We start from the raw sequence: 25388 nt of genomic DNA, 5'->3' as shown, positions 1-25388 counted from the left end.
CTTTCGATCAAGGATTGAAAACAAATATCCCCTGTAAAATTCTTGTATTAAACATCTCCCCTCCCTGTATATCATATCATGAGTAGCATCAAAACCGCAGAATTGCAATACATATCACTTGTTTTCATTTGTGAAAATTTAATATTCGAGATCTTAAAGTTTAATTACTTATTTTGAACTTCTGTTTCATTATATTCTTGTCTATTGACACTTTGAGTGTGATATCGTCGATATGTTGGTAATAGTACTTACATGATTATGAATAACGTTAAGGAGACTTTATAATAAAATCTACTAGAAAAAGGGAAGCATTGTATGTATTGTAAAATGAATATAAAAATGAATTAAAAATAATCTTACTTTAAATTAGAATCTCTATGTATACATTAATCTTTTGCTTCAGTAATGGCATAATTAATAAATTATTATTTTCGAGAAAATGAGATAATATCGCCAATTATTGGTAGCACGAGCACTGTTCCTCTTGTTACAATAACAATTCAAAAACAGCAAACAGATATTTTGGTTGGAACGGAAAATAAAAACTGACGCAATACTAGCTTACTAAAAAATGGGATATCCGGTTCAGTGAGACCCAATCAAAGCAGGAAAAGTTTCATCCACACTAGAGGAACCATCTGGCGGATCTATCTAATAACAGCGAATATTTGGTGTCGCGTTTCACTAAAAAATACCGTTCTCCATGGCACGTGACCGGAAGTACGGACGCAGCTTTCCGGTTGGAGACCTCGCGCTGATGAAGCTTAAATCGGTCCAGACGACGGTATATTCGCGAGGACGCTGGAGTTCGAGGATTTTCTCGTAAAAATTGTTCATATTCATTCATGTTTTCGAGTAATTACATCACTACGAAAAATAGAAAGAGTCTGTTATCGATTTACTAAATAAAAGGTATTGATAACACGTTTCTGTTACTTAATCTTGGAAGTATCAATGGGACGAAATTCTTTTAAGCCACAACTTTAGAAATATTAAATTAGTACGATTTCCTTACTGTATAATGGTGAGTTTAGATTAAATGAACGAATGTCCTACTTCTCCTACTTTAGGTAAATTCAATTATTCATAAATGAATAAAATCGGCAAATGAATGAAAGAATTTTGCTGAAATGGAGGAAGAACGAGCATTCGTTCGCTTGGTTTAAATATGATGAGATTTTTTAAAAGTTATTTATTTTTGAATACGCCGAACGAATTTGTTCATTAAGAATTACTACATTCACGTTTTCAATTCACAATTTCAATTTTATATTAGTATTAACGAAACGAAACAAAAATTTAATTTCAAAATTAAAAATTAGATGGATGAAAGAAAGAAATGTACTATAACTAATTACAACCCTGAATATGCGTAAATAAATGTGTAAGCTATGATTACAAGTGATTGCAAAATTATGCTAGTGATTATTCTTAACATGAATGATTTAGCTTTTTCTATAACTGATGAATTTTATTTCAAAAAGAAGCTACAAATAAATATATCTCCATATTTTACTGCTGTAGTTTTCCTTTTTTCATCGATAATAGAATTTACAACTTTTATTAATGCTTTAAGAGCTTTAAAATATTCCTGAAAGTTTAATGAGATTTACAATTAAGTAGAGAAATCCTTCATGTACTGCGTATCGTTCATTTATTGTAGCAATGACATAAATTAAAGCTTATGATTTTCAGAGGAATGAGATAATATCGTACGTTCACTCAAAGTTCAAAAACAGCTTTCCAAGAATAGAAAATTTGTAAATTAGATATTTGAAAATTTGAATAGTTTAAAATTTAAGAATTTGGAAATTGATAAAACAGCATACAGTCTCTGAGTGATCCTATTTGCGTGTATTAAGCGTTAAAGGCGAACAATCTACCACTGTTAAGAAGAAATGCCAATTGTAGTTATACATATGGAGACAAGAATTCATGTTCTCCAATTATTTATAAAATGTAGTTAGTAACATGCCTGATTACAGCCAGCATTTACATTTCGTAGGTATTTATAATCATGTATTTTTATCTACGATGGAATAGGTAAAGACAGATATACATATAATCACCATGCTTAGTCATTTGAAGCCGCAGTTTACGATTTACAGTTATCAAACAAGTTTATAGGTCCAAAAGGAGAAACCATTTCCGTTAACAAGATTGGTTTATTAATCACAAAACAGATTTATACTTTATTTTTATTGAAAACAAAAAGCTAATAATCATCAACGAGATTCTACTCTTCCAATAGTTAGTGTTAGATTTACAATTATAGGCAAATATTTAACTTTTTTACTTCAACACTATGTCACATGTAACAAATCGTGCTCGCTTATCGAAATTATCACTAAAGAAGTAAGAGATCATGAACACGTAGCAATTAACTTATAATATTGTCGAGTCGATATAAGTTCGGTGATACACTCATGTTTTATTGACGTTATATGTAGGTATTCTTTTACTTTAAATTACTATAATGCATAAACTGATTTTAAAAACAAGTTTTTTGCATTCTATAAGTTCGTAATTGATTTTAAATTATGAGCTAATATCGAAGCAACATTGTATCATCTGTCTTTCATCATTTAATCCTTACTATTTACAAATTACTTGACAGATCCTCTAAATATATCAATATTTCAAACACTCCAATCTGCCTAAAAAGTATGACAAGTTATCTAAAATTTTATTAAAGTAAGTTCCCTTGCCATTGGTGTACAAATATTTTACTGTGTGTCAAGGGCCAGGGGTTGCAAAGCTATGAAAAATTTAACACAACTCTTATGTCCCTATTATTAAAAACCATTCCTTCATCTCCAATGTCATTTTCGCAGGTTCATCGAAAAGCTAAAATTCCGTCATGGTAGTCAACATGTTATGAAAAGCACGAAAGCGCGTATTCAGTCGAGATAAAATCGCGCCGCAAACGAGTATTTCGAATCACGATAGCGCGCCACGCATATCCTCTACCCGACAATCGCTGTAACCGCGCTATTCTCGTTCGGAGAATTGAATCACTGACCTCATCAACGCCGAAACTTCGCGCTGAGAAGAACTGGAAGACCTACTTTCAGCGGGTGGAACAGATGATTGTGCTATGCATCGCTGCATTTCAACGTAACTCTCGAGAATTTCACGCCCTCTTATTCGGGAGCCTCCAAAAAATCGACCACTACTCTTTTCCAGTTTAACTTCGAAATATAAGTACAATGCTTGAGACCTCCCTCACACGCTGCTATCAATGGAAAGGAGGCAGCCAACACCGCAGCTAAAGAAGCTAGCACTAACATATCTACAACAGATCGTTTGCTCATAGTTCATAAGGATCATCGAAAGTATGTAATAACTTTGTAAGATGCGTGTGATTTTAAACTTCCAATCAAGGAAAAATGTCCTTGGGACCACTGTGAGATAAGTCCTTGATTGGAACTAGTTTTGAAAGACACTTCAATATTATTATATTTCTGTTTACGTAACGAATATTTTAACTATAAATAGTACTAAGAATAATGTCCTAGCTAAAGTTCGTTATCAATGAAAAATTGCAAATAGGTATCTGAAAAATGTCATTCTCTATAATCGTGGGATGCAAGCAGTATCGTATTACCTACTATACGCCATGTTTTCTTTTTTTCGAAATTTAACTTTCTAACTATCAACTTTTCCATCCTTAGCAATGAAGTTGAATTTATTTTAGTTTTCTTATTGTATTAAATTTTGTAGTATACAGGGTAGGACAAGTAACTGGTATCACTCCGATTATGCTGTAACTAGTGATTATAAACATTACTTTCATTTCCATTTGAAAAATCGAATACTTCAGTATCTGCTCTCCTTCGAACTACGCAGATTTCGTTTGAAGCAATAATCACCACAATTGTAACTTTCGGTGTTGCCGCACTGGTTCCAATCACCAATTATGTCAATTTGCATATTTGAAGTTAAAATATCTCCTAAACTAGTGATTTTCTGGTATAAGAAAATTAATTCTTTCTTATACAGAACTACAAGCTGCATCGCAAAATATAAGAAAAAACATATGATTCCGTTTAAAATAGTTAACTTGACGTTCACATGTCTTTTATACATTTATTTACAAAAAAATACTTGTGTTAAATTGTGTTGCCACGTAACCATTAAACTTCTGTCTTAAACATTATTTACTAAACTCATACTATTTACAGCGTAATTAGAATAATTCCAGTTGCCCCACCCTGTAGATTATAGTGTCCTCAATAAATTTGATATAGTGTCCCCAACAAACTGGTATGCTATTCAAGTTTTCTAAATCCTAATAGTACAGATGTACATACATATGTAGTCTACAATATATCAACAATGGTTGATTGTTGCTACATGTGTAAATGGTTTTATTTCACTAAAAACATGGTGAAGTGTAATTTTGGTTTAAACAGTACATAAATGGAACGTTATAGACTTTTCTTTTCCATTTTGACAAGCTAATTAATAAGAATTTAGTTAATATTATTTTAATGTTGAAGTGGTACAGTGTGTCGACAAATATTACACGTAGTTTGCAATGACAAAAACCGAAGGTACAACGCGCACTAAAAGTCATTCGTGTCTCTCTGACACGTGAAAGTAGTTCAAACATAAATTACATTTTTCACTATATTTGAAGTTTAATAGGGATAATGAAATTTTACATTTGGTGAGAGGTAAATGACGTATACAGGACATTAAAAATATACACTGAAATATTTTAATCACTAACACTATCCAGGGTATTATATGTCTATCTTTATCGGAGTATTAAAATTGTAAGTCAGAAAATACATAATTCATAGAAATAATGTTTTATTATATATTTGTTATTATAGTCTTATTTAGCATTAACGAAGAAGGGAGCTATCACGCTCAACCATTACTATCGATCGTCAGCCATGAATCAAATTTCGAACATACAAATCATAGGTTCGGTACAGTATTTATATCGAACAATAAGAAATAATTCATAGTAGATAATTTACAAGTAACAATATTATTTCCTAGATATAATTACTATATTGAACCTGTCATTGCTGCGTTTGAAATTTGGTCGGTGGCTGTCGATCTGTGGTCATGGTTAAGTGTGGCTGCACCCGAAAGAATATGTTTTTGAAAAATTAAATGTACGTGTATAAAAACTAATCCTATGAGTCACTTTAACTCTAGTAGCAGTTCTACTGTCAGGGATGATAAGGAAGTTCAAATGGAACATAAAATGTTTTTGACAAATTATTCGGTCTGCTTACATTTTGCAATAACAATCTCTTGAAATAAATATGCTGCTATGCTAAAATAAGAGTTAAAACATTCTATAACTTTAAAAATACATTGATAAACACTAATAGAGCAATAATGTGTTAACACATTTTGTTGTATTTTCCATGTATTTTTAAATCGACGTGTGAGTATTTGACCAAAAAGTTTGACGTGTTGACTACAATCGCAAATAGAGAGTTTATGTGAATTTTAAAAACCTTCTAAGGGACACATACATTTTTTCTGACAATTGAAGGACCCAACACACCAGTCTATCTCAATTTTAATGTACATATCTGTTTCGTCAATATGTGCGAGTCACACTTCGTTCGTAATGATAACTTTAATGAATTATTACTGTAAAATGGAGACTTGTAAATTATTCAACAAATAATTCGTATTTGGAACTTGAAATTGGACACTTTGTTATAGAACATATTGCATTTCATTTAGGCTTCCTTGCCACTCTTTTAGCTATTCAACATATATTTGTTACAAGCCTGTATGTAAGATTCAAGTATAACTGCAGACTGGGCGTAGAGTGCTTGAGATTTCAATGCAAGTGTAGAAGGTATGCAGTGGACTGTCGCCGTCAATATTTTCAAGTGAGGGTGACTATGGAATAATTAGAGGCTAATAACTGTAAATTGTTTTGTCAAAATGTAACACTAATAGTATTAGGAATTATGTAAAACGATAAATGCAGCTTGGAATTATAAAAGAAGTATTCTTGTTTTTTATACATAGTTTGCAGTTTTCCGCAGTTACTGTCATTGTTACTTTTGTTCTGGAGGGTGGGGACAAAAGTAACAAGTAAAAATATTTTTTCGATGCAATAATAAAGTATTTTTATTATAAAAAACGATAGACAAAACATTTAAATAAACATATTTTAAGTAACGATAAAAAGAAATATATTTTAAATAACGAAACATAAAAGGCATATTTCTTTGATATCACGTATTGGTTCAATTATACCAAATTACAATTATAACAGACGTAATAAAGATCACTTATGGTGCAGTCTTCATGGGAGCAACCTTTACAATTTAGACACTGGATCCACTTCCCTTCCGAACAGTTTTCATCGGAGGGCACCAAACAAACCAGACATATACAGTCATTCTTATGTGAAGAATTCCTATCTTGTATACTACTTTGCTCACATTGTTTCTTCATTATTTGTTCGCCAGTATGTAAACATTGAATTTTCACGTGGACATAAAAAGCAGAGTACTACAAAAAGTAACATGTTACTTTTGTCTCCATAGTGACGCGCTACTTTTGTTCCTACCCATATTTTACAGAATAAAAATGTTCTATCCTATTAACTAAAAAAGACTTATTGAAAACAAATATAAAAACTTATCAAGACATTACCTAAGAATGCTCTTGCAAATGGTTGGCCAATATTTATGATATAAGTATGAATATTAGCAAAAGAATCTAAAAGAACAGAAACTTATCTGGGTGGACTAAATACATGAATTCAGCTTGACTACCTGCGATTCGTGTTACTACTCAGCTTCGATTAATGAAATAAAAAAAAAACATTACTATACACAATGTAACCGTGTAAAAGAAATTTTCTAAAAATGTTTATGGAAGGCCATCTGTAGTATAAAAGCTTGGGCAAAATGGTCACTAATTGCAAGTGTCGTTTCCAGAGCATAAATCGCGAATGCCGAAAGAATCAACGACCGGGAGACGGGAAGGAACTTTGAGACAAAACTTTGTTATTCCGGGCAAGTTTTACGCGGGATCTTGTGGCTAAGTCCACTCTATGATCCTTTCACGACAACTACGTGCTCATACTTCGACAAAACACCGACCCCTCCCTCCACGGGTCCGAAATCCTTAAAATGCATGGGGAATACGTGTCCTAGCAGGCTAAGTGGCCAAGGAGAAATTCGTCCTCGGAACTTCAGAGCTTTCTGAGGGGTAAACTCTTATGGCAAGCGTGGCACCTCTTCTATTACCGTTGAATTTTTACTCGAATGTCATCGATTTCTTTAAATCTGATGTTTCTATGAACATCCCAGTTGGATTTATTGGAAATAATATATGCCAATATACATAGATACATTATTGTTGTTACTTCATTTATATTAGCTTATACAAATCGCTCAGACGCCGAATTAATTAACTTCACCAAACAAAAAGTTGCGATGAATAATATTGATAAATGACTAACTTTCTGTTAGTCTTGATTTAACTGCTATAAAATATATTACTCACTTATTGAAATTTGGACAAAAATCAGTTTTAGTGCCAAGTAGTTGTTATTAAGGATTCGAGATACGGTAAAACGACCTATGTTACATTTTCAAAAAATTCCAGGTTAATGCTTTAATTGAAATCAAAAATGTAGAATGTATATTTTCAAAAAAAAGAAGAAGCATTAAAAAGTTTTTTACTTAAAAATAAGGGTTTAAGAAGATAAATATATACGGCAATATGTACTGAAGTTAAAAACTTTATATGCCAACATTTCGAAAACAAAAACATGTGACTTACGTAGGCCATCTTGCCTTACAATCACAGATATAACCCTTCAAAAACAGCTCTGATTAGATTTATTTTGTATACGAAGTCTATCGCTGGCTCCGTAACATAGTCAATTCTGTTATATTTAAGTACAAGCTTCATTGTAAGTAGTACACCATTACTGATACTGAAGTACATTATTATAGGTATTGAAATCAGTTTTTATTATACCCAATTTAACTCAACCAGTTTCCAAGATTGGATTTTAAAATGTAGTTTGAAATCAATATTACTATATGTCAAGACAAAATATTTTCCTGTGATGTCATAAAGTAGAAGAATGGGGATACCTCACAGGATGTATTTAGTATTTCACTATATTGCTTGTAGTACCGAACCTCTTCTACTGTTGCGGCAATACTGTTTGAAATAGACAAACAAAATGACAGAATATAGTGAATTATTTAAGATATCGTTTCAGAAATACTGAAGTCTTGACGAATCTGTTTGGCACAATAGCTTCGAAAATACATAATTTATATAATGAGGCTCAAATTCTTTTATGAAGAATGACCAACCTGATACTTTCATATTCTAATGATATCTTATTGTTAGACATTATATCAAGGTCGAAATTTAACAAAAATTAAAAATAAAAATTGACCGCGAAAACTGAAAATAAAATAAATGGAAGAGAAAAATGTACTTACAATATTTTTCACAATTAACTAGTGTTCCGTATATATGTAAACGAATCTGTGAGCCACCGTATTAAATATTATTTAGCGCCTACATTTTTATTATTTTATAACGCATCAAAGATTAAAATTATATTACGAGTCAAATTGATTCGAATAGTGCCTAAGGTTAAATACCTATCGCTTGCTGGTTACTTTATATTATAGCTGTCTAATAATCATCAAGCTCCTAAAAAAGAAAGATGAACGCCAATAGAAGTTAGAAAGTAATTTCACTAGATTTACTGCCTTCGCGTATACAGCTCGTTCGTTACGCAAGCAACACGTGACGCAAATTACAGCAAACATATGCAGTTTAACGACGTAAGCGACTCAAGAGGACTTATTTTTCAGGACCAGTTTCAGCCCGGTGACTCATCAGTTTGAACTCATTTTTACATAGAGTTTAACGACCCTCCTTTACCTGCCTTCAATAAGCCATTAATCGATTTTCGAACCTTCTTCCTACGACACTGTAAAGATGAATCCATGAAGGCTTCATTACAAGTTACAATCCTTTCTCATCATAAACGCGTTTCTGTTTCACTTATTTATAGAAACTATTTTCTGATTTTCTTTCATGGTTACTTTTCATGAGATGAAAATTAGTATTATTTTCTTAGAAACCTAACTTGACTCCAACAAAATGTTTCTTATTTCCCATATTAATAATTTTCAATTGTTTTTATGTTATCACCGGCTTAGGTCCATCGAATTATTCCTAACATTTGAAACTGATTGACCTTGAGATTACAGAATGATTATCATCCACAAAAACGCTATGTGTATCAAATTGTCCCCAATATAATAGAACTATGAATTTACATACAAAATTTGTTAATTCTAGACCAAGTCTGAAAGACAGAAATATTATTTCTCCTCTGTTCACGAATTTTATGCTTAAAAATATACATTAGCTAAAATTTACTCAAGAATATTTAGTCTCAAAATTACATATTATGGTAAATGTATGCATTGGACAATACTCCGCGCAATTCAATCAAAATCGAACATTTTTTATTTGTAACAGTTTTCGCATGATCGACACAGAATATGTTCAGATCAGAAAAGAACAAGTTTAGTGATCATTAAACTCATTACCAGCTGAGCCCAGCTTACGTGAACTAGCAGTAGATTCAAACACGATGAATTTTCTCGTTCGAGCAACTGAAAACCTACATTAATTATTCAGATTCTGTCTTGTTAGCTGCGACTCCGTACCCTTACAAGTCCTTGGAATTGACTATACGGAGAGAACGATTATAACCTAAATATTATTGTGTCGCAGTTATCTCACACTCGAAGTTTCTTACTCTAATTCCCAGCCTATTCGGTAATTCTTAAAAAGTCCGTTGTGCCTAGAATTACAGCAATAAAGTCCTTGTGACAGTCTACACTTGAGAACCCATAAATATAATTATTGAATTCTTAAAGAATCCCCTAACTAATTATGGAAAAAATAGAATCGTGGTTAAATTTGATGATCTTTACATGTATTTTACATTATGATGTAGAGTACAAGTGCTAATTACTGTGTGCTGTCCAATTGCTGCGTTTTCCCGTTTATTTTTACATATAACTACATTTAACAATATTAAACTAAAAATTAAAATATATTTATGAGAAATTTACCCTCCTTTTTTTGGTTTTATTTGCAACATAGAGTATAAGTTTTACGTCACACAAGTATATTATTTAGGTGAGAGATCATACGTAAAAAGGCACGGTTTGCAACATATGACGTAGAGGTATGTCGGTTGTATAGACTATCCTTAAGTGCTAACATCCTTCCTTTATATTTGTTTCCGAGATATTGGCGTTTAAAATGTTCGACTTCAATACTATCTCATAGACTTGTGATTTCTTGATCCTTTATTTTTAAGTGAAAAAGTTCTTTTAATGTCCTTTCTCCTTTTGGAAAATATAAATTCTCCCATATCCTAAATCTCAATTAAGGACTTAATTCGAATTTTTTGAAAATGTAACATAAGTCGGTTTGCCTTACAGCTACAGATATAACTTACAGTTTAGTAATTGTACGCTCTAGACCTTAGAGCTTAAACTCTAAGACCTCAACTAAAGGTGAAGCAGTTGATGAATAAAAGTGTTGAATGAAGGAGGTTTAGGGACAACAATCAAATTTCGAGTTTTTCATAATACACATAATACATATTTCAACAGAATAAATCAATTCCAGTATTTAGGTAATTGAATTAACAAATTCAACCAATTAGAATTTTATTTTAAAACGCGTTCACATCATTTATATTGCAAATCAATTACATTTCTCCCATTTTTGGTTAAATTTCGCATAATAAGAATATTATTAGAGATTATTAGAAACTTTGTAAGAAGAATCTTCTGTCTTTAAAAACATGTAATTCAAATTAAAAACTCAGGTTTTTCTTTCATCTGGTTTATTTAAAATCAACTTTCCCAAAATATTCCTATTCATAATAGATTATGATTGTCCTAAAATAATGACCACATACTAAAAACTGGAAGATCATAGAGGAGTCTTGAAAAGTATTTTAAAAAAACATGATTCAAGTTAACAAAATAAAAAATTACCACAAATTATTAATAAAACTTTAATAAAATGCAAAGAAGTAAAAACCAGTGTCAAAATTAAAATTAGACAATTACTTTCAACTATATACATCATTAATAACATAAACTCAAAATCAAGTAAAAGTCGAATTTTAACTGATATTCCAAAACTATTATTTCGAAGAAAATGTATCAACATTTCGAATATTCCTGCGAAATCTATTAGAAAAGCTGATTATTTTATTTTTATGATAGCACAATGCACTATCATAGTGTAGATAATAGAGAAATGAATCTCACATTCACTTGGCTATCATACCAAAATCAACCACAACCAAAAAGTAACTACTGTATATCGATTATCTAATTATTATCATCTCCAAATTTTTTGCCTATGACACTAATCACCGAACAAGTGACAGAGAGCTATTTAACAACGGCACGTTTCGATCCTCCCTGATCATCAGGATCACGGCCGATCGAGTGCCTCAAAGGTCAAAATTCTACACGTCGTGGGTGAAACGTGGAGAAGAAGAAATCCCCCAATTTGAGGGACTTCACCGAGGCTTCAACTTAACGAAAATATACGGTCTGGCAAGCGGGCAGGTTCTGAGGAGCGAGATAGGTAGCGACACTGTGTAGAGGGAAGTAAGACGGAACTAGCCGATCGTCTTTTGTCTTAAGCCAGCGGTATATTAATGTGGAGAACATGCCACGACGTGGTGGCCTGGCCGTGGAGAGGTCGAGGGGGCGACTAGACGCGGAAAAGAGGGCCGCCATCGCGCGGAATACTAAAGAGGAGCACGCACACCGTCCGAATCTTCCGCATAGAAGGCGCTGCTGTCGTTCTATAGCACGCCTTTGCATTTTAACTGCCTCTCAGCTCCCGGCTAAGGCTTCATCGTTGTCCTGCGAGGATGAACACTCTGGCCAGAATCTGCTCTATCTCCTTCGTGCACGTATTTACCGAAGACCAGGAAGAATTTTGAAAGAATAATGACGTCTATAGGGAATTATTGCTGTTATTATTGGAAACGTGTAAACACTCTTTGACTATATATAGTGCGAGTGACAAATATTGTTAAGATGATTAATTGTAACTAACCTGTATAATTATAGTACACATTCTGTAACTGGTACATAATACAAATTCTCTGGAACTTGTAAAAAAAATATTAAATAAACGAGAAAATAATATATGCATATGTCATTGTTTCTGTACATGGCTGTACAAGATCAGAATGAACCAAAATAAAATTCTTAAATCGCTAACAAACTTACAGATAATTCAAACTATTTATTGTGGAAATAATAGGAAATTATACAAATAATATTTATCAGTATCTCACAGAAATTTGTGAGTGCATGTATTGTTTACAATGTTGCAAACTCGATGCATGATAGACTGATTACGTTTTTACAATACATTTTATATCAGTACTTTCTATACTATTGGTTGCAACCAATTGTTAGCTTATGTCGATTTGATAAAGCGCAAACTTTCTACCTAATGTAAATACACCTGGAGTATAAAATTGGATACGAATGAAATATAACTATGAAAAGTATTTCTTGGAAAACATTGCTTTACGATTGGTGCCCTAGATTAAAAAATTTTAAATAAATTAATTGTAAATCTACGTTTAAGGATATTCGGAATCCTTAGATTACAAAATGGTTGAATCTGATTCTGTAAAAAGTTGTATTTTGGAGTAAAAGGTATCTACAGTAATGTGAAGGCTTTTTGGATGAAGTTGATAAAAAAAACCCATATCAAACAAATACATAGTGGCTAACAACAAAGTAGTCAACCAACAACAAATAATGTTTTACATATAATTATACAGCATTTTAGTTTTAATTAATCATCGTACGAATACTATACTGCATAGTATATCAAAAGTGATATAAAGGTTGAATAATGTAACGTTAAAAAAATTACAATAATATCACAAAGCAGTCACTCAAGAAATAGCACCGAGTATTCCTATTCGCGAATATATCCTGTACCCTCTGAGTTAGAGTATTTCTGTACAAAGAAAAAATTTTAAATAAAGAAAATAGAGATACAAAGCAAACACTGAATAATTAGTATCCTAAACACTCATGTATCTCTGGTTATTTCTCAATAGTTTGGGTTTCCTAGTCGGCACATTTTTGTGCAAACATCACCAAGGCTAGAAAAATTATATTTTGGTTAATCACTGGTAGGTAACAATTGCAAATAAAACTATCAAATAATACCTAATCTATAGTTATGTGGAACTGACTAAGAACCGAGGACGCTCGGAGTTCGCAACGCGAATCGAGAACCCCAGGCTAACGGGACTTGCAACAATATACTACTTTATTCTTCTAATTTTTTCGTATTTCTTTTCTTTTATTTTCTTGTTTCTGTAAGTTGTTTACTATCATTATTATTTTAGTTGTACTTTTTTTTTCAATCTCGTTTTTGTGTCACTTATGTATGTAGCTTAGACTTAATAATAATTTCCATTGGCCATCATTTTAGGTATAGTTGAAATGGCGTATTAATAAAGACGATAGAAACCATACAAGTTGAAAATTCTTCATAAATGAATTTGTGATTCCAGGTCCTAGGATCTAGAATATCTAACTACTATTCTATAATAAGTCTATAATAAGATTATTCTATAATTATTCTATAATAAGAAAGAATTCAGCAAATTCCGAATAAAAAGAAAGACTGAAATGAATTTGACTCTCATTTATCCCATCTTAGAAACATGGGAAGTCCAGTCTACCACGTGTTGACTCCCATGGCCCAAGCAGTCAGAGGGAACAAGATAAGATCCCGAAACGGATCATCTTATATGAACTTTCATATCGTCCGGTTGGGGGACAGCGGGCAAATACCATAGGCAATCCTCTCTGCAGTGTGAAATTGCGGAAATCATGGTGGTTCGATTTCCCGAACAGGAGCGTTCTGGCCCTCAGGCTGCGATCTGCCAGTCAGACGTTAAAGCAGGAGAAACTGCAAATTCGAATTCACATTGTGGAGCAAAAAATCGGCGGACCGCTTTCGTTCGAACTTTCCATCACGCTGTCGAAGAACAGTTTCAACTGTCAAAGCTTTATCGTTCCATTCTAGCCAGAAACCTTTCATTAGATGGATCGACGAATTTCTCTGTATTTTTTAACGAGATGAGACGTATTTTTTAATTCTTTGCCATGCAGATTATTTTAATTTTTAATCTCATAGCGGGCATAGTCTTTTTTCACTATTTTTTTGTGACTTTTCTTCAATCTGTCAGATAAGTAGTTTACTTTTTTGTTTAATACATTAAATGGTAATCATCAGTCATCGATGTTTCAAACTTATAGCAGTTTTTTAAAGCGTGCATAATATATAAGTATTAATACACTGAGACTTCAATTAATTAAATCATCATTAAGTACTTTTTATTTTTAGTATCGACATTTTCAATTATTCACTGTATCAACGACAAAAGTCCAGTAGAATTGTACCTCAAACTGAAAGTATGATTTAATAGTAGTTTGCAGAAAATGAAAAAATTAACCATTAAGAGAGCATTTCAGTATTGAATCTGATACCACATTGATTAATCAAAATATTACTATACATTTATAAATTTCAAATCGACGTTAATGGCAAGAACAATGTAAAATACTAAATGCGTGAAACGTATCTGATTTGGAATTTATCCTACTGATTTTGCTGCGCCTGAACTGACCTATGCACGTCGTCAGTAAAATAAGTTTCAAGGCAGATAGATTTCGTGAGAATTTTAAAAGTTATTTTCAAAATTTCTTTCACAGTGCTTTTTCAAGCAAAAATGCGCCGACATTAAGAGTTTAATAAATGTAAACTCAAGCCCCAAATGCCGTTTCGTCATTCTTAATTTTCATCTTATTTTGATACATAAAATCATTCCGTAAAAATTCTGACACCTGTTATCGAACACCGTGGATAGTAGGAAGTGTTCTCTTCAATACAGATTCTTACACTTAAAAATAATGTTCCTTCAATGCTCTATACTCTGAAACAATAAGATAAAAATAAAGATAATTTGAAGAATTTTTGAAATATCTAGAATAAAAGCAACAGTAGGTTTCTAATAATGGCATAATTCAGGTCACAAAAGGTTAACACTGAGCGACCCTTCGTAATTCGTAAATGACATTTTGATCTTGCAAATATCCTCTTAAAATACTTTATAATGAAAATAACCCTGTAGAGATATATATTTTTAATTGTCTGGAAAACGTTATTTTCGCCGAATCATTAAGTTATGAGGTATTCTTATTTTTAGTAACAAAATTATTTTATTTATCTAATAAAGATAATAGCCGACATTAATTTATTATTAACGTTTTAATTTATCAAAGGTTTATCTAACCTTTAAGACATAAGTTATTAAAAGTGCACCATTCCTGGAGACTAAATAGGGGAAGTTCCTCTAGCGCCGGACAGATTCTAATTTTGGGCATTGGCTATACCTCTAAAAAATAAAACGCAATAAGGTGGTCAATCCGCAAAAGTGATAGAGGGGAATGTTTTCTTCACTTTTACAGTTTGATTGCTTTGTTGCCTTTCATTTTGTAAAGATATAAACATACCTTTTCAGTTTATTATTTCACAATATATTCATCACGTATAACATCGAATTAAATTGAAATTACTTTAAAAAATTGGTGTGAAAACAGATTTGCGTATATTTCAGTTTTTAGTAATAGGTACATATTTGCATATATGAAAGGGCGTGAAAAATGTAAAAAACTGCATGGCACTAAAAATAAAATTAAGAACAGTTGCTTAGAGGAGTATCAGCCGGATAAGATTTGAATTCGTTGATCTACCATTTGTCCGAAGCCCAAGAAGGATGTTGAGTGGTTCGGAATGAATGGCAATCTGGCCAATAGATCGATCAAAGGTTTCGGATCACTCGTATTTCGACGTCGGTTTGTTTTTACTGCAAACAAACGGTAACGTGTGCAGGTCGGCTAAATACATCGGTTAGCTGCGCATCATCCCTACTTCTCTCCCTCGTGGTTACCCATTTTCCCCATTTTCGCTCTCTTCGGTTGGGAAGTAAGGCATGAAACCCGAAACCACAAATAGAAGTGCTGAACGGATTACGAAATTCGTTTAACCACTTAAGAAGATCGTGTCGTTCTCCATTATCTTCCGAATCCTTGCAGCTACATACAGGGTGGATGGAAAATCGTAGTACAACTGGCCACGGATAATTCTACGTAACAATATAAGGAAAAAATTTGGTATTCAGTTTTTTCATCCGAAACTTTGTTTTCGAAAAAATTGAATTTGAAGTGTATTACTTTTATTTTAGTTTATTACTTTACAAGTACTATTGGAAATGTCCTCCTCGTTGCTACGTATTATCATTTTTCAGTTTTTCAAACACTTGAAGAATTTTTTGCTTCAGCTGTGCAATGTTGTGAATATTTTCTTTGTATATTTCTTCTTTGACATATCCTCATAAGTAAAAGTCCAGATGTGTCAGGTCTGGAGATCTTAGAAGCAAATGTATCTTACCGCCATGATCTATCTAGTACGAATACTTTACATTTAAGAAATTTAAAACTGGTCTTGTGAAATGTGGCGGGGCACCGTCGTATTGAAAAATAATTCTACTTTTGATATCTAGAGGTACTTCTTCTAATAATAAAGACAATATATCACGTAAAAACTCTAAATCGAACTATCTGGTTATTTCCTACAGTATCCTATTATTATCAATGTTTATAAACACTAGCACGGACAGAGACAACCGGTAATAGAATACACGATAAGTAAATCACATTATGTAGTTGAGCAAATTTCAAATTCGATTTTCCCGAAAACGAAGCCTCGGATGAAAAAATTGCACACCACACTTCCTCCTTACATTCCTACACAGAACTACTCCTTAGCCGGCTGCACTACGACCTTTCACCCACCCTGTATTTAGAGTCTACATATATGAACGCTAGATGTCACATCACTCATAGAAACCAATTAAATTAGAAATTAGTGATATTACTTTCAACTTACTAACCCAGTATAGCATTCAACAACGAAAAATTGTGAATTTTTAGAAAAGTCAACTGAATTGGGTCAATTACTCATGACTTCCTAGCGAAAAAGGCAATAACCTCAGCAAAAAGCGCTCGATTCTCTTGAGTCATGTTGCTCCACAATTCGAATTCGTTTCAGTCGTAAAAATTGCATTATTAACAGTGTCACAGAGAACATATAAGAGAAGAAACTTTTATCGGAACCTTTGTTGTTCGTGTTTGTAAATTTTAAGATGTTCCATAGAAACTACGCTCATTCTTTGAAAATCGTACGTGTACAGGGTAAGCTGTACACGTGATGTAGGCTAAATCCGTGATATAAATGAAGTCAGGTAGACTCTATGGTCAAAAATAAAATAAAAAGCAAATGTAATAAATTGCATTTGTGATTACGTTATCGAAAGAAATATGTTTGACAATCAATTGAAGAGCTCATAACAAAACAATCCTTGTTAATTTCTTTTTCTAGGAAAACAAAACAAGTACTGTCGCATCTTTACTCTTGTTCAATTGATTAACCGTCGGATAGCAGACTGTTTTACATTTATGTGCAGAACCAATGGATTCAGGGTTACTTTTGAGTATTTTTGATCGAGCGTTCGCCCTCCGCCGGTTAATGTTTGTTTCGACTAAATATTAATCATAGTCCACATATTGTGTTTTTGAGGGGATAGATTTCATCATATTGTCAATCTCTTTTCTAACAACTACAATGTATTCTTTTATATAACTACAGTTCGCAACAAAATATAACACATTCAATAAATTCAATGTTATCATAATCTTTATATTATAGATATATTCCCTTTTAATTTTTTGATAGTTTTATTATCTCGTCCAAGCTATCATCATGAAAAATTAAAAAGATACGTAATATCATGTAATTACCTGTATGTATCAATGCCTTCATTTTAATGCCACGTATTTGACAAAAATGAAATTTTGCAGGAGAGCAAAACGCTAATTATTTCAGTGTAATTGACATATTGCTTGTCATATAGTGCAAATTGTTTATACATCGCAAGTTACTTTCCCCCACATGAAGAAACGGGAATTCACACGAAGCACATACACCGACTTCGAAAGATTAAAGACACATGCGTACTAAAAATTGTAAACGTAAAAGGACCCAGACTCTCTCTTCTTTAGAAGTTCTCCGTAATGGTATCAAGACGATAACTACACCAAACCAACTAGAACAAGTCCAGATCACAAGTTCAACCGACCACCATCAATTTATAAAGTTTTGTAACATAACAAGAGATGCTTTCAATGAAAACACCAGTCAAGCGTAAAAGGTGGTTCCATTCAGTGAATGCTCTGTAAACACTAAAAAATGGATTTCAAACTATAGAAAACATCATTCGAGCAGTCTGAAAACATTCCTTTGATTTCGAACAAGGGTTGTCCATCAGAGAAGGGCACTGAGATGCCGTGGACCAAAGGATCGGGCTAATACAAACTCGTCCCAGAATTTATTCACCCAGGTGAACGGTACCTGACGAGAAAACGTATGCGTGATTTACAATTTCCAGACTAAACGTGCACAACGAATGACAGATGCAAGAGCTTATTTTCCTTAATATGCAAGAAGATTTTAAATACGAGAGAAGGTGATTATTTTTTTAAAAAAATAACGCAAATGTCAAAGTTCAACAATTTTGATTTATCTCCTCGCATATTATTCTGAGCTGTTCAAAAGCTGTTCATTCAGTAAGCCAAAAAAATATCTGCAGACTCAGTTTTCATGTAATATTATCTATGTAGCTCAGTAATTATTATAAGCAATTGTATTAACAAGATGTATGTAATAGTTAATATCTTTAAAACTGTTTTGTATCTTCATCTGTAATCATTTGTACAATCTTTGATAATACAATACACGTAAAAATGAAAAATTTTAAATTCATACACTAAGTGACTTTTTTCTTGTAGAACTTTCGGAATATTATCTTAAATAGATGGAAAGAAAATTGTTTAATAAAATGTCAATTTATTTTCTGCAATTTGGTTACTTTTCATAGCCAACAGACTTCCAGCTTCTGTCTATTTAGATAATAAAAGAAAATCAATCATCTTTAAGGAATGAATCTAATAATATTTCCTGATTAAGATAATACATTTTCAGTATCTCTACTGTAGTGTTCCTACATTTTAATTTAAACCATAATCTATAAACATATCTTTAATACTTTTATATCATAAACGTGTATTATTTATTTTTGACACGTTTTTAGTGGATAAATGTCTGAAAAAATTGTATACATGCTACATACATTTTATTATGTATATTTATGGAAGGGTCTGGAGAAGGGATGAGAAGAGTCTTGGAAGAAGTTAAGAAAGAGATAAAGGTGCTTGACATTCGGGAACTCAAGCTATGGTATAAAATATTTATGTAAATTGGTGTGATTCGTAACAATTCCTTGAAAAAAAGAATTTTCATTTATCCTTCTAAATTTTATTTTAGAACAAAATATTTAACTCAATTTTTCGTTTATCATACGATCTTCATGTATACCCTGTCACTCCTTTTTTCATTATCAATTTCTCTATCAGTCCTGCACTCTTACACAAGAAATAATATCTCAAATGGAGTATATTTAACATGTATACCTTGGAACTAGCCCAGATAAAAATGACCCATTTTTACGAAGTAAAGATTACAATTAAATTGTAGCATACTACTTTTTTATTTCTTCCAGTAAAATTAATCAACATAAACATAAAATGACGTCAATTCAGAGATTACAGTATTTGAATGTTTACAGTCATTTACAAAAATATCGGAATGCGAGCAACCATTAATATCCTAAAATTACTTTATTTTTATTCTCCACGTGATTTTATCCATGAAGTGTTCTCACTCTAACTACAGGTTCTTCCTACCAATCAATTGAAACTGAATCTTACACTTGTTCCAATTTTAAAATCAGTAGCAGACCCTACTGGGCGACGTCAATTCTTGAAAAAACCGCACACGGTAGTTACCAGTATAAATATATTTGTCAGGAAACCACGTCCCCCAAATAGGAAACGATTAAACGTGATTTTAATTAAGATTGCGTATCCGGCCATTAAAATATTTATCTTCGAATTCAAGGAAATACATCGAAACTCGACCAATTACAGTTCCATTAGAACAGTAATTTTGTTATAAATTTGCTATAAATAACGTAAATTAATATAAACTGATTTCTTTGTGATGACTTTTGCCAATTCCAATCGCGACTTTTCCATTTTTTGTGTTAATTTGAGTCTTTTATTTATCCTCTACATGTGATATTTCTACTCCATCAGCATCTAGTATTTCCAAGTGTACTTTAGTAGTTGCATGATGATTCTCCAATACAGTTTTAATAACTTTCTGATCTGTCCGTGGTGTTGTCTTTCGTTTATCGTGGCACTACGATCGTTTATTTGAATATGGCCAAAAATTGTCCATTTATAGAATTCGCCATTTTCGTCATCGCTTGCCTCTTTTGATGAGAACAGTAATATAACCTTTCAATCAGTTAGAATATCCTGTCGTCTCCCCATACTGATTTTTTGTTATACTCCATCACAATGTTGACTTTCTATAAACTTTTGAGTGATTCACGCACGGATATCTCTCTTTTTATATAATCATAAAGCACAGTACACATTTTTACTACGTGCAGCAGAATCGTGCACTCTGGGCATCGATCCTCACTCGCTATAATACTGTAGTCTAAACATCCGTTCGATTCACACTCACTCGTTACCCACGACAATTGTACCACTATCACAAATTGTATTGAGCCGCTCAGATGCGAAACTGATCAACTCCATAAGGCTGTGGTTACAGTGGATGCGTTCTCTGACGAATATATGTATTTGTAAACTTGTTTCGCTTGTACGATAACAACTTAGTTTGGACGTATTCGTTGAATGATCAATTCGTCAAAAAACACATCCACTGCAACTGTAGCCTAAAACAAAAGGCAGAGGTAAGTGACGATACAATAACTAACATATTTTAAAATTCAACTGGAAGTAAATGAATAAAGTAATACAGCATAGTCAACTGTTCAAACGATGATTAATTTTGTTTGTAAATGTATTCATTTTTTTATTAAAAACTTTAAAAACTTTTGAATATTACACGATAGTAGATATAATAATAATTGTGCATAAAAGAGTACACCTCGCTGATTTTTATAATCTTTGAATATATTATTGAAGACGATATTTGAAAAAACTGTTGCTAGTATTACATTGAATTTTGCTTATACGTACGCATTCGTAGCAGCGTATGAAACAACTATCGAGCTCAAGCATTGTCTTCGGAATCTTTACTTATTGACAATGATATAATTTAACCAAGTGAACAAGTCTAAAAAAAGACAAATCCCGCAGGCGATAACCTTTAAAGACCCAGTGGGTCTAATTGTAAGTTGACCCAGTGGACAAAGGTAACCTAACCTAGCTCTCTTATCGTACGTCTACATTACTCGTCTGCTCACGAGCAGAGCCGCTCGCAAGCCTGTTTGAGATAGCTCTGAAGCGTGCATCTTCGTGTAACGAATCGAGGAACTGTCCTAGCATCACCTTCCGCATTTTGTATTCTGGGTCTGTTCATAGGTTTCAGAAGTGCCTACTTGTGATTTTTACTCTGAGTTAAAGTCACAAACGAGACTTGCGAGCAGGAGAGTATTGTCTTAACCGGTAGACCTGTTTAAATGGAAACATATATTTTTTCCACTCCTCTTCTCCATCTACCTTTCTATCGACATCTCCTAAGCTGCCAATATTAGGAGTATGATTCTTTTCTCAATTCTATTTGCATAGAATGCAAACTAATTTTACCAAGTGTAAAAGGTTTGCATGTATGAACACTTTAACTACTGAATGTGAAAACATATTGTTTTACAGCCATATCTAATTCTGGAAACAATTGAATGAGTTGAAACTAGATTGCTCGAGGCATAGTATCGTTTGTCGTGTCACCAAATACATAAACACGATCTTTTCAAACTATCAGTGAAAAACTCACCAAATGCCAAGTGACAAAGGCAGGGCCCCCTGGAGGTAGGGGATCTCAAGGGGACTTTCATATTTGCAACTACTACGAACACCATGAATAAGCTTCGAATGTCCCTTTCGTACTATACTCGCTTAAAGGAAGACAAGTGCTCAAGAACGGGCTCAAGCAGGCTTGCGAGCGACTCTACTCGCGACCAGACGAATAATGTAGACACACCATAACATTCTATTTATGTTTGTCCACCGGGTCCTTAAAGAGTGTTGGGTAGTCTGAGGGATTTTTTTGGTCCTGTCCACTGGGTTAACTTATACCACTGACAATAAGTAACGGTTTTGAAGACGATGCTCGAGCTCAATAGTTACAGCTAGTTCACCCCTTATGATATTAGTTGCCGGGTCCGTGCTATTTTTACAGAAACAGTCAGGAACGCATACGTATAAGCGAAATTCAATGAATAGTAGCAACAATTATTTGCATATATCTCGAAAACTCAGGCTGAGCGGAGATTTTATGCATAGAAAAAAATTGTTCATAATGTTAATTTTTATGTTGATAATTATGTAAGTAAATTTTTTACTTTACGGAACGTTAATTATTAATTACGATAAAATCAAAATATTTACAAAAAGTGAAATTGATCAATCTGGCTCCTGAAATGCTCAATATTCAGTGTGTTCGACAATAAGTGTTAGAAATTTTCAGGGACGATTCTACATGGTAAAATAAGATGAAAATGCAAATGGACAAACTTGTTGTAAATTATATTCTTTGGAAAGTGGTCGCATGTTTAGCAGCCTGTGTCGATTGAACACGCGAGCAAAATTGTCTAATACTGTGCGCAAAACTGAGGAAAAACAAACGTAGAACTTGCGTGGATAGAAATAGGTGTTCGTAGATGTAAGGAATGATCCGAACTGCAATCACCCACCGCCCGAAAGAAACAGCTCCAATCTCGAAACTGCGAAGCGTATCTACAAGACGTACACACATTTTGCATTTTCAATAACAACAACAGTTGGCAGACCGACATCCTCTGATAATAATAATCAGGATCGTCTTCTTAGAATGACTTCTGTTATGACTCATCGGATGTCAAAAATAATTCGACGTGACTTGGATAATGAAGATTCTACGCCTATTGAAGCGCATGATTTTCCTTGTGCATCACATAATGGCTTTGTATAGAAGCAAAAAGCACAAGAACCTACGCAAGGCAAATTTTGGAGACGAGACAAAAGGTACTGCAAATAAACGTGCACATCACTTACATTGCGTCTGAGGTTTAATTTCTGAGTTATTAATTATTCAAAAAACGCCTAACGTATTCCTCACAGTGGAATGTGTCTTATTTGGCACTTATTCGATTTAACACCCTCGATTTAATTCTTGAACACCGACTTAACTAAGATATCAAAAAATAGAAAGTTTAAGTTTTAATTTGCTTTCTATCGTAAGAGGTTTCAAGGAATTTTAGCGTAGCTGTAGAACAATTGTCATAGTTGAAACCTTCGGAAGTAAATCCTGCCTTTTTGGAAGAACCTTTGCAACGTATTGCAAGCATTGCAACTAACTTCATCAAGGGTCAAGTGACACATTATATTACACTATAACAGTCAGTGCGAGTGTCAATACTTTAATTTGAACTTTAATTTGCGATAATTTTGCAGTAGTATACAAATAGTTCTAATTCAATAACCAGAGAATGTATATTTAGCTGGCGACCAAACTCACAATTTCTTGAAGAAGTTTGTAATTCACAGAGGTAATATTTATATTGATTTACCCATAGCACGGCTTAATTAAATCATGTAAATTGAGATAGGAAGAGTTGATATATCAAAAATTTTCTACATATTAGTAGCAAAAATCAGTAAAATCTCCTCCAAAAAAACATTTAAAATGGAAAGACACCAAGTAGTTAAGTTCAGTTTGGACTCTGGTTCCCATTTCCAAAGAAAATTAACCCCTCCAAAAAAGCATTCAAAGGATATTAATCCCTCCCAAAAAATATCCAAAAGATATTAAATAACTCCTAGAAAAACATCCAAAAGATATTAATAAATCTTCAGTACCAAAACCAAGAGTACCTTCAAAAAATATTAATCCACAAAAATGAAACCCAAAACTTAAAAAAAAGATAATAAAACACCCCACAAAATATTTATTACCATTTGATTTGAAAATATCACTGATATCAAAAGTAGTTACCTCGTTTATACATTGTGCTTCACAACATGTTAATTAGAAAGTCATGATAAAAAATTAATATTTTAAATAGATTCACAAATAACAGATACATGTGAAAACCAGAAAAATTAAACCTAAGGTGTACTTGGCGAACCCTGTTTATGAAAATCGGACAACCGACTTATGGTGTTGGTTGTATAACATATATATATTTCTAATATTCGTATGTTAATACGTTTTAGTCAGTATTGCTAGTTTATTAAACATCAAGTGTATTCCACACGAGTGCATAACCAGTGTCTTTTCTTCCCTAGAACAGGACTACTATTCATAATTGAGGGAACCGCTAATTGAGCGAACTAATCAGATTTAATTTTGAAATTAAGTCGTGACGAATTTTACGCTTCCTAAATAATCAGCTAGACCACACACATAACATTAAACTGTGAATCTATCAAGCAGAATGCGCAGAAAACATTTAATTATTGTATCTTGGAAAATATTGGTCATATGCCCCCAAAGGGAGAAAAGCAAACAGGGTCGGTTTTAGTAGGTGTGCAGTCCGTGCGTATACGCAGGCAGTCGAAACACTAGGGCAGCCAATACTGAACTTTTAAAAATAAAAATAGTTTTTCTATTCTCTAAACGTCCATTTACAATGAATATAAAACAAAACTACCGTTGCAAATTGTATTGTAAGAACATAGACATTACTGTAAACATATTTGGTAACTATGAAAACATTCAATACTTGGAATCCCCGACATCTTTATGATTATATCTTGTTTAAAACCACATAATCAAAAGCATATACGATTTTGGAGTTTGCAAACGTTAATATGACGTTTTGCACAATAATTAATTCTCTGTGTCAAATGTTATTGATGAATTGTCAAATAAGAAAATCAGAAGAGTGCAATTCTAACTTATTATTTCAATAAAATAATAATAAATATATCAAACATTTTTATGGATTCTTTTACGCCTGTTAATTATATGTAACCGCCATAAAGACATACTAACATTAAATTCCCATTGGTTGAGTTAAATTATAAATCTACTCGTAATTTACATTGATAAGGCAGTCAAATATT

At 32.7% G+C, this 25388-nt stretch overlaps 1 protein-coding gene across 1 annotated transcript in view; it reads right to left on the bottom strand.

Annotated features, from left to right (window-relative positions):
* Positions 1-7791, bottom strand: part of LOC143181108 (uncharacterized) — a 218100-nt gene extending 210309 nt beyond the window's left edge. Inside the window, exon 1 of the mRNA XM_076381338.1 lies at positions 7783-7791. Coding sequence (XP_076237453.1) covers positions 7783-7791 — 9 coding nt within the window. The remainder of the gene's footprint in view (positions 1-7782) is intronic.
* Between the last annotated feature and the right edge of the window lie 17597 nt (positions 7792-25388).

Source organism: Calliopsis andreniformis, chromosome 6 (assembly GCF_051401765.1).
Source record: "Calliopsis andreniformis isolate RMS-2024a chromosome 6, iyCalAndr_principal, whole genome shotgun sequence".
Classification (NCBI taxonomy): Eukaryota; Metazoa; Arthropoda; class Insecta; order Hymenoptera; family Andrenidae; genus Calliopsis; species Calliopsis andreniformis.
The sequence above is the reverse complement of the archived record's forward strand: the minus strand, read 5'-3'. Positions and strand labels throughout refer to the sequence as shown.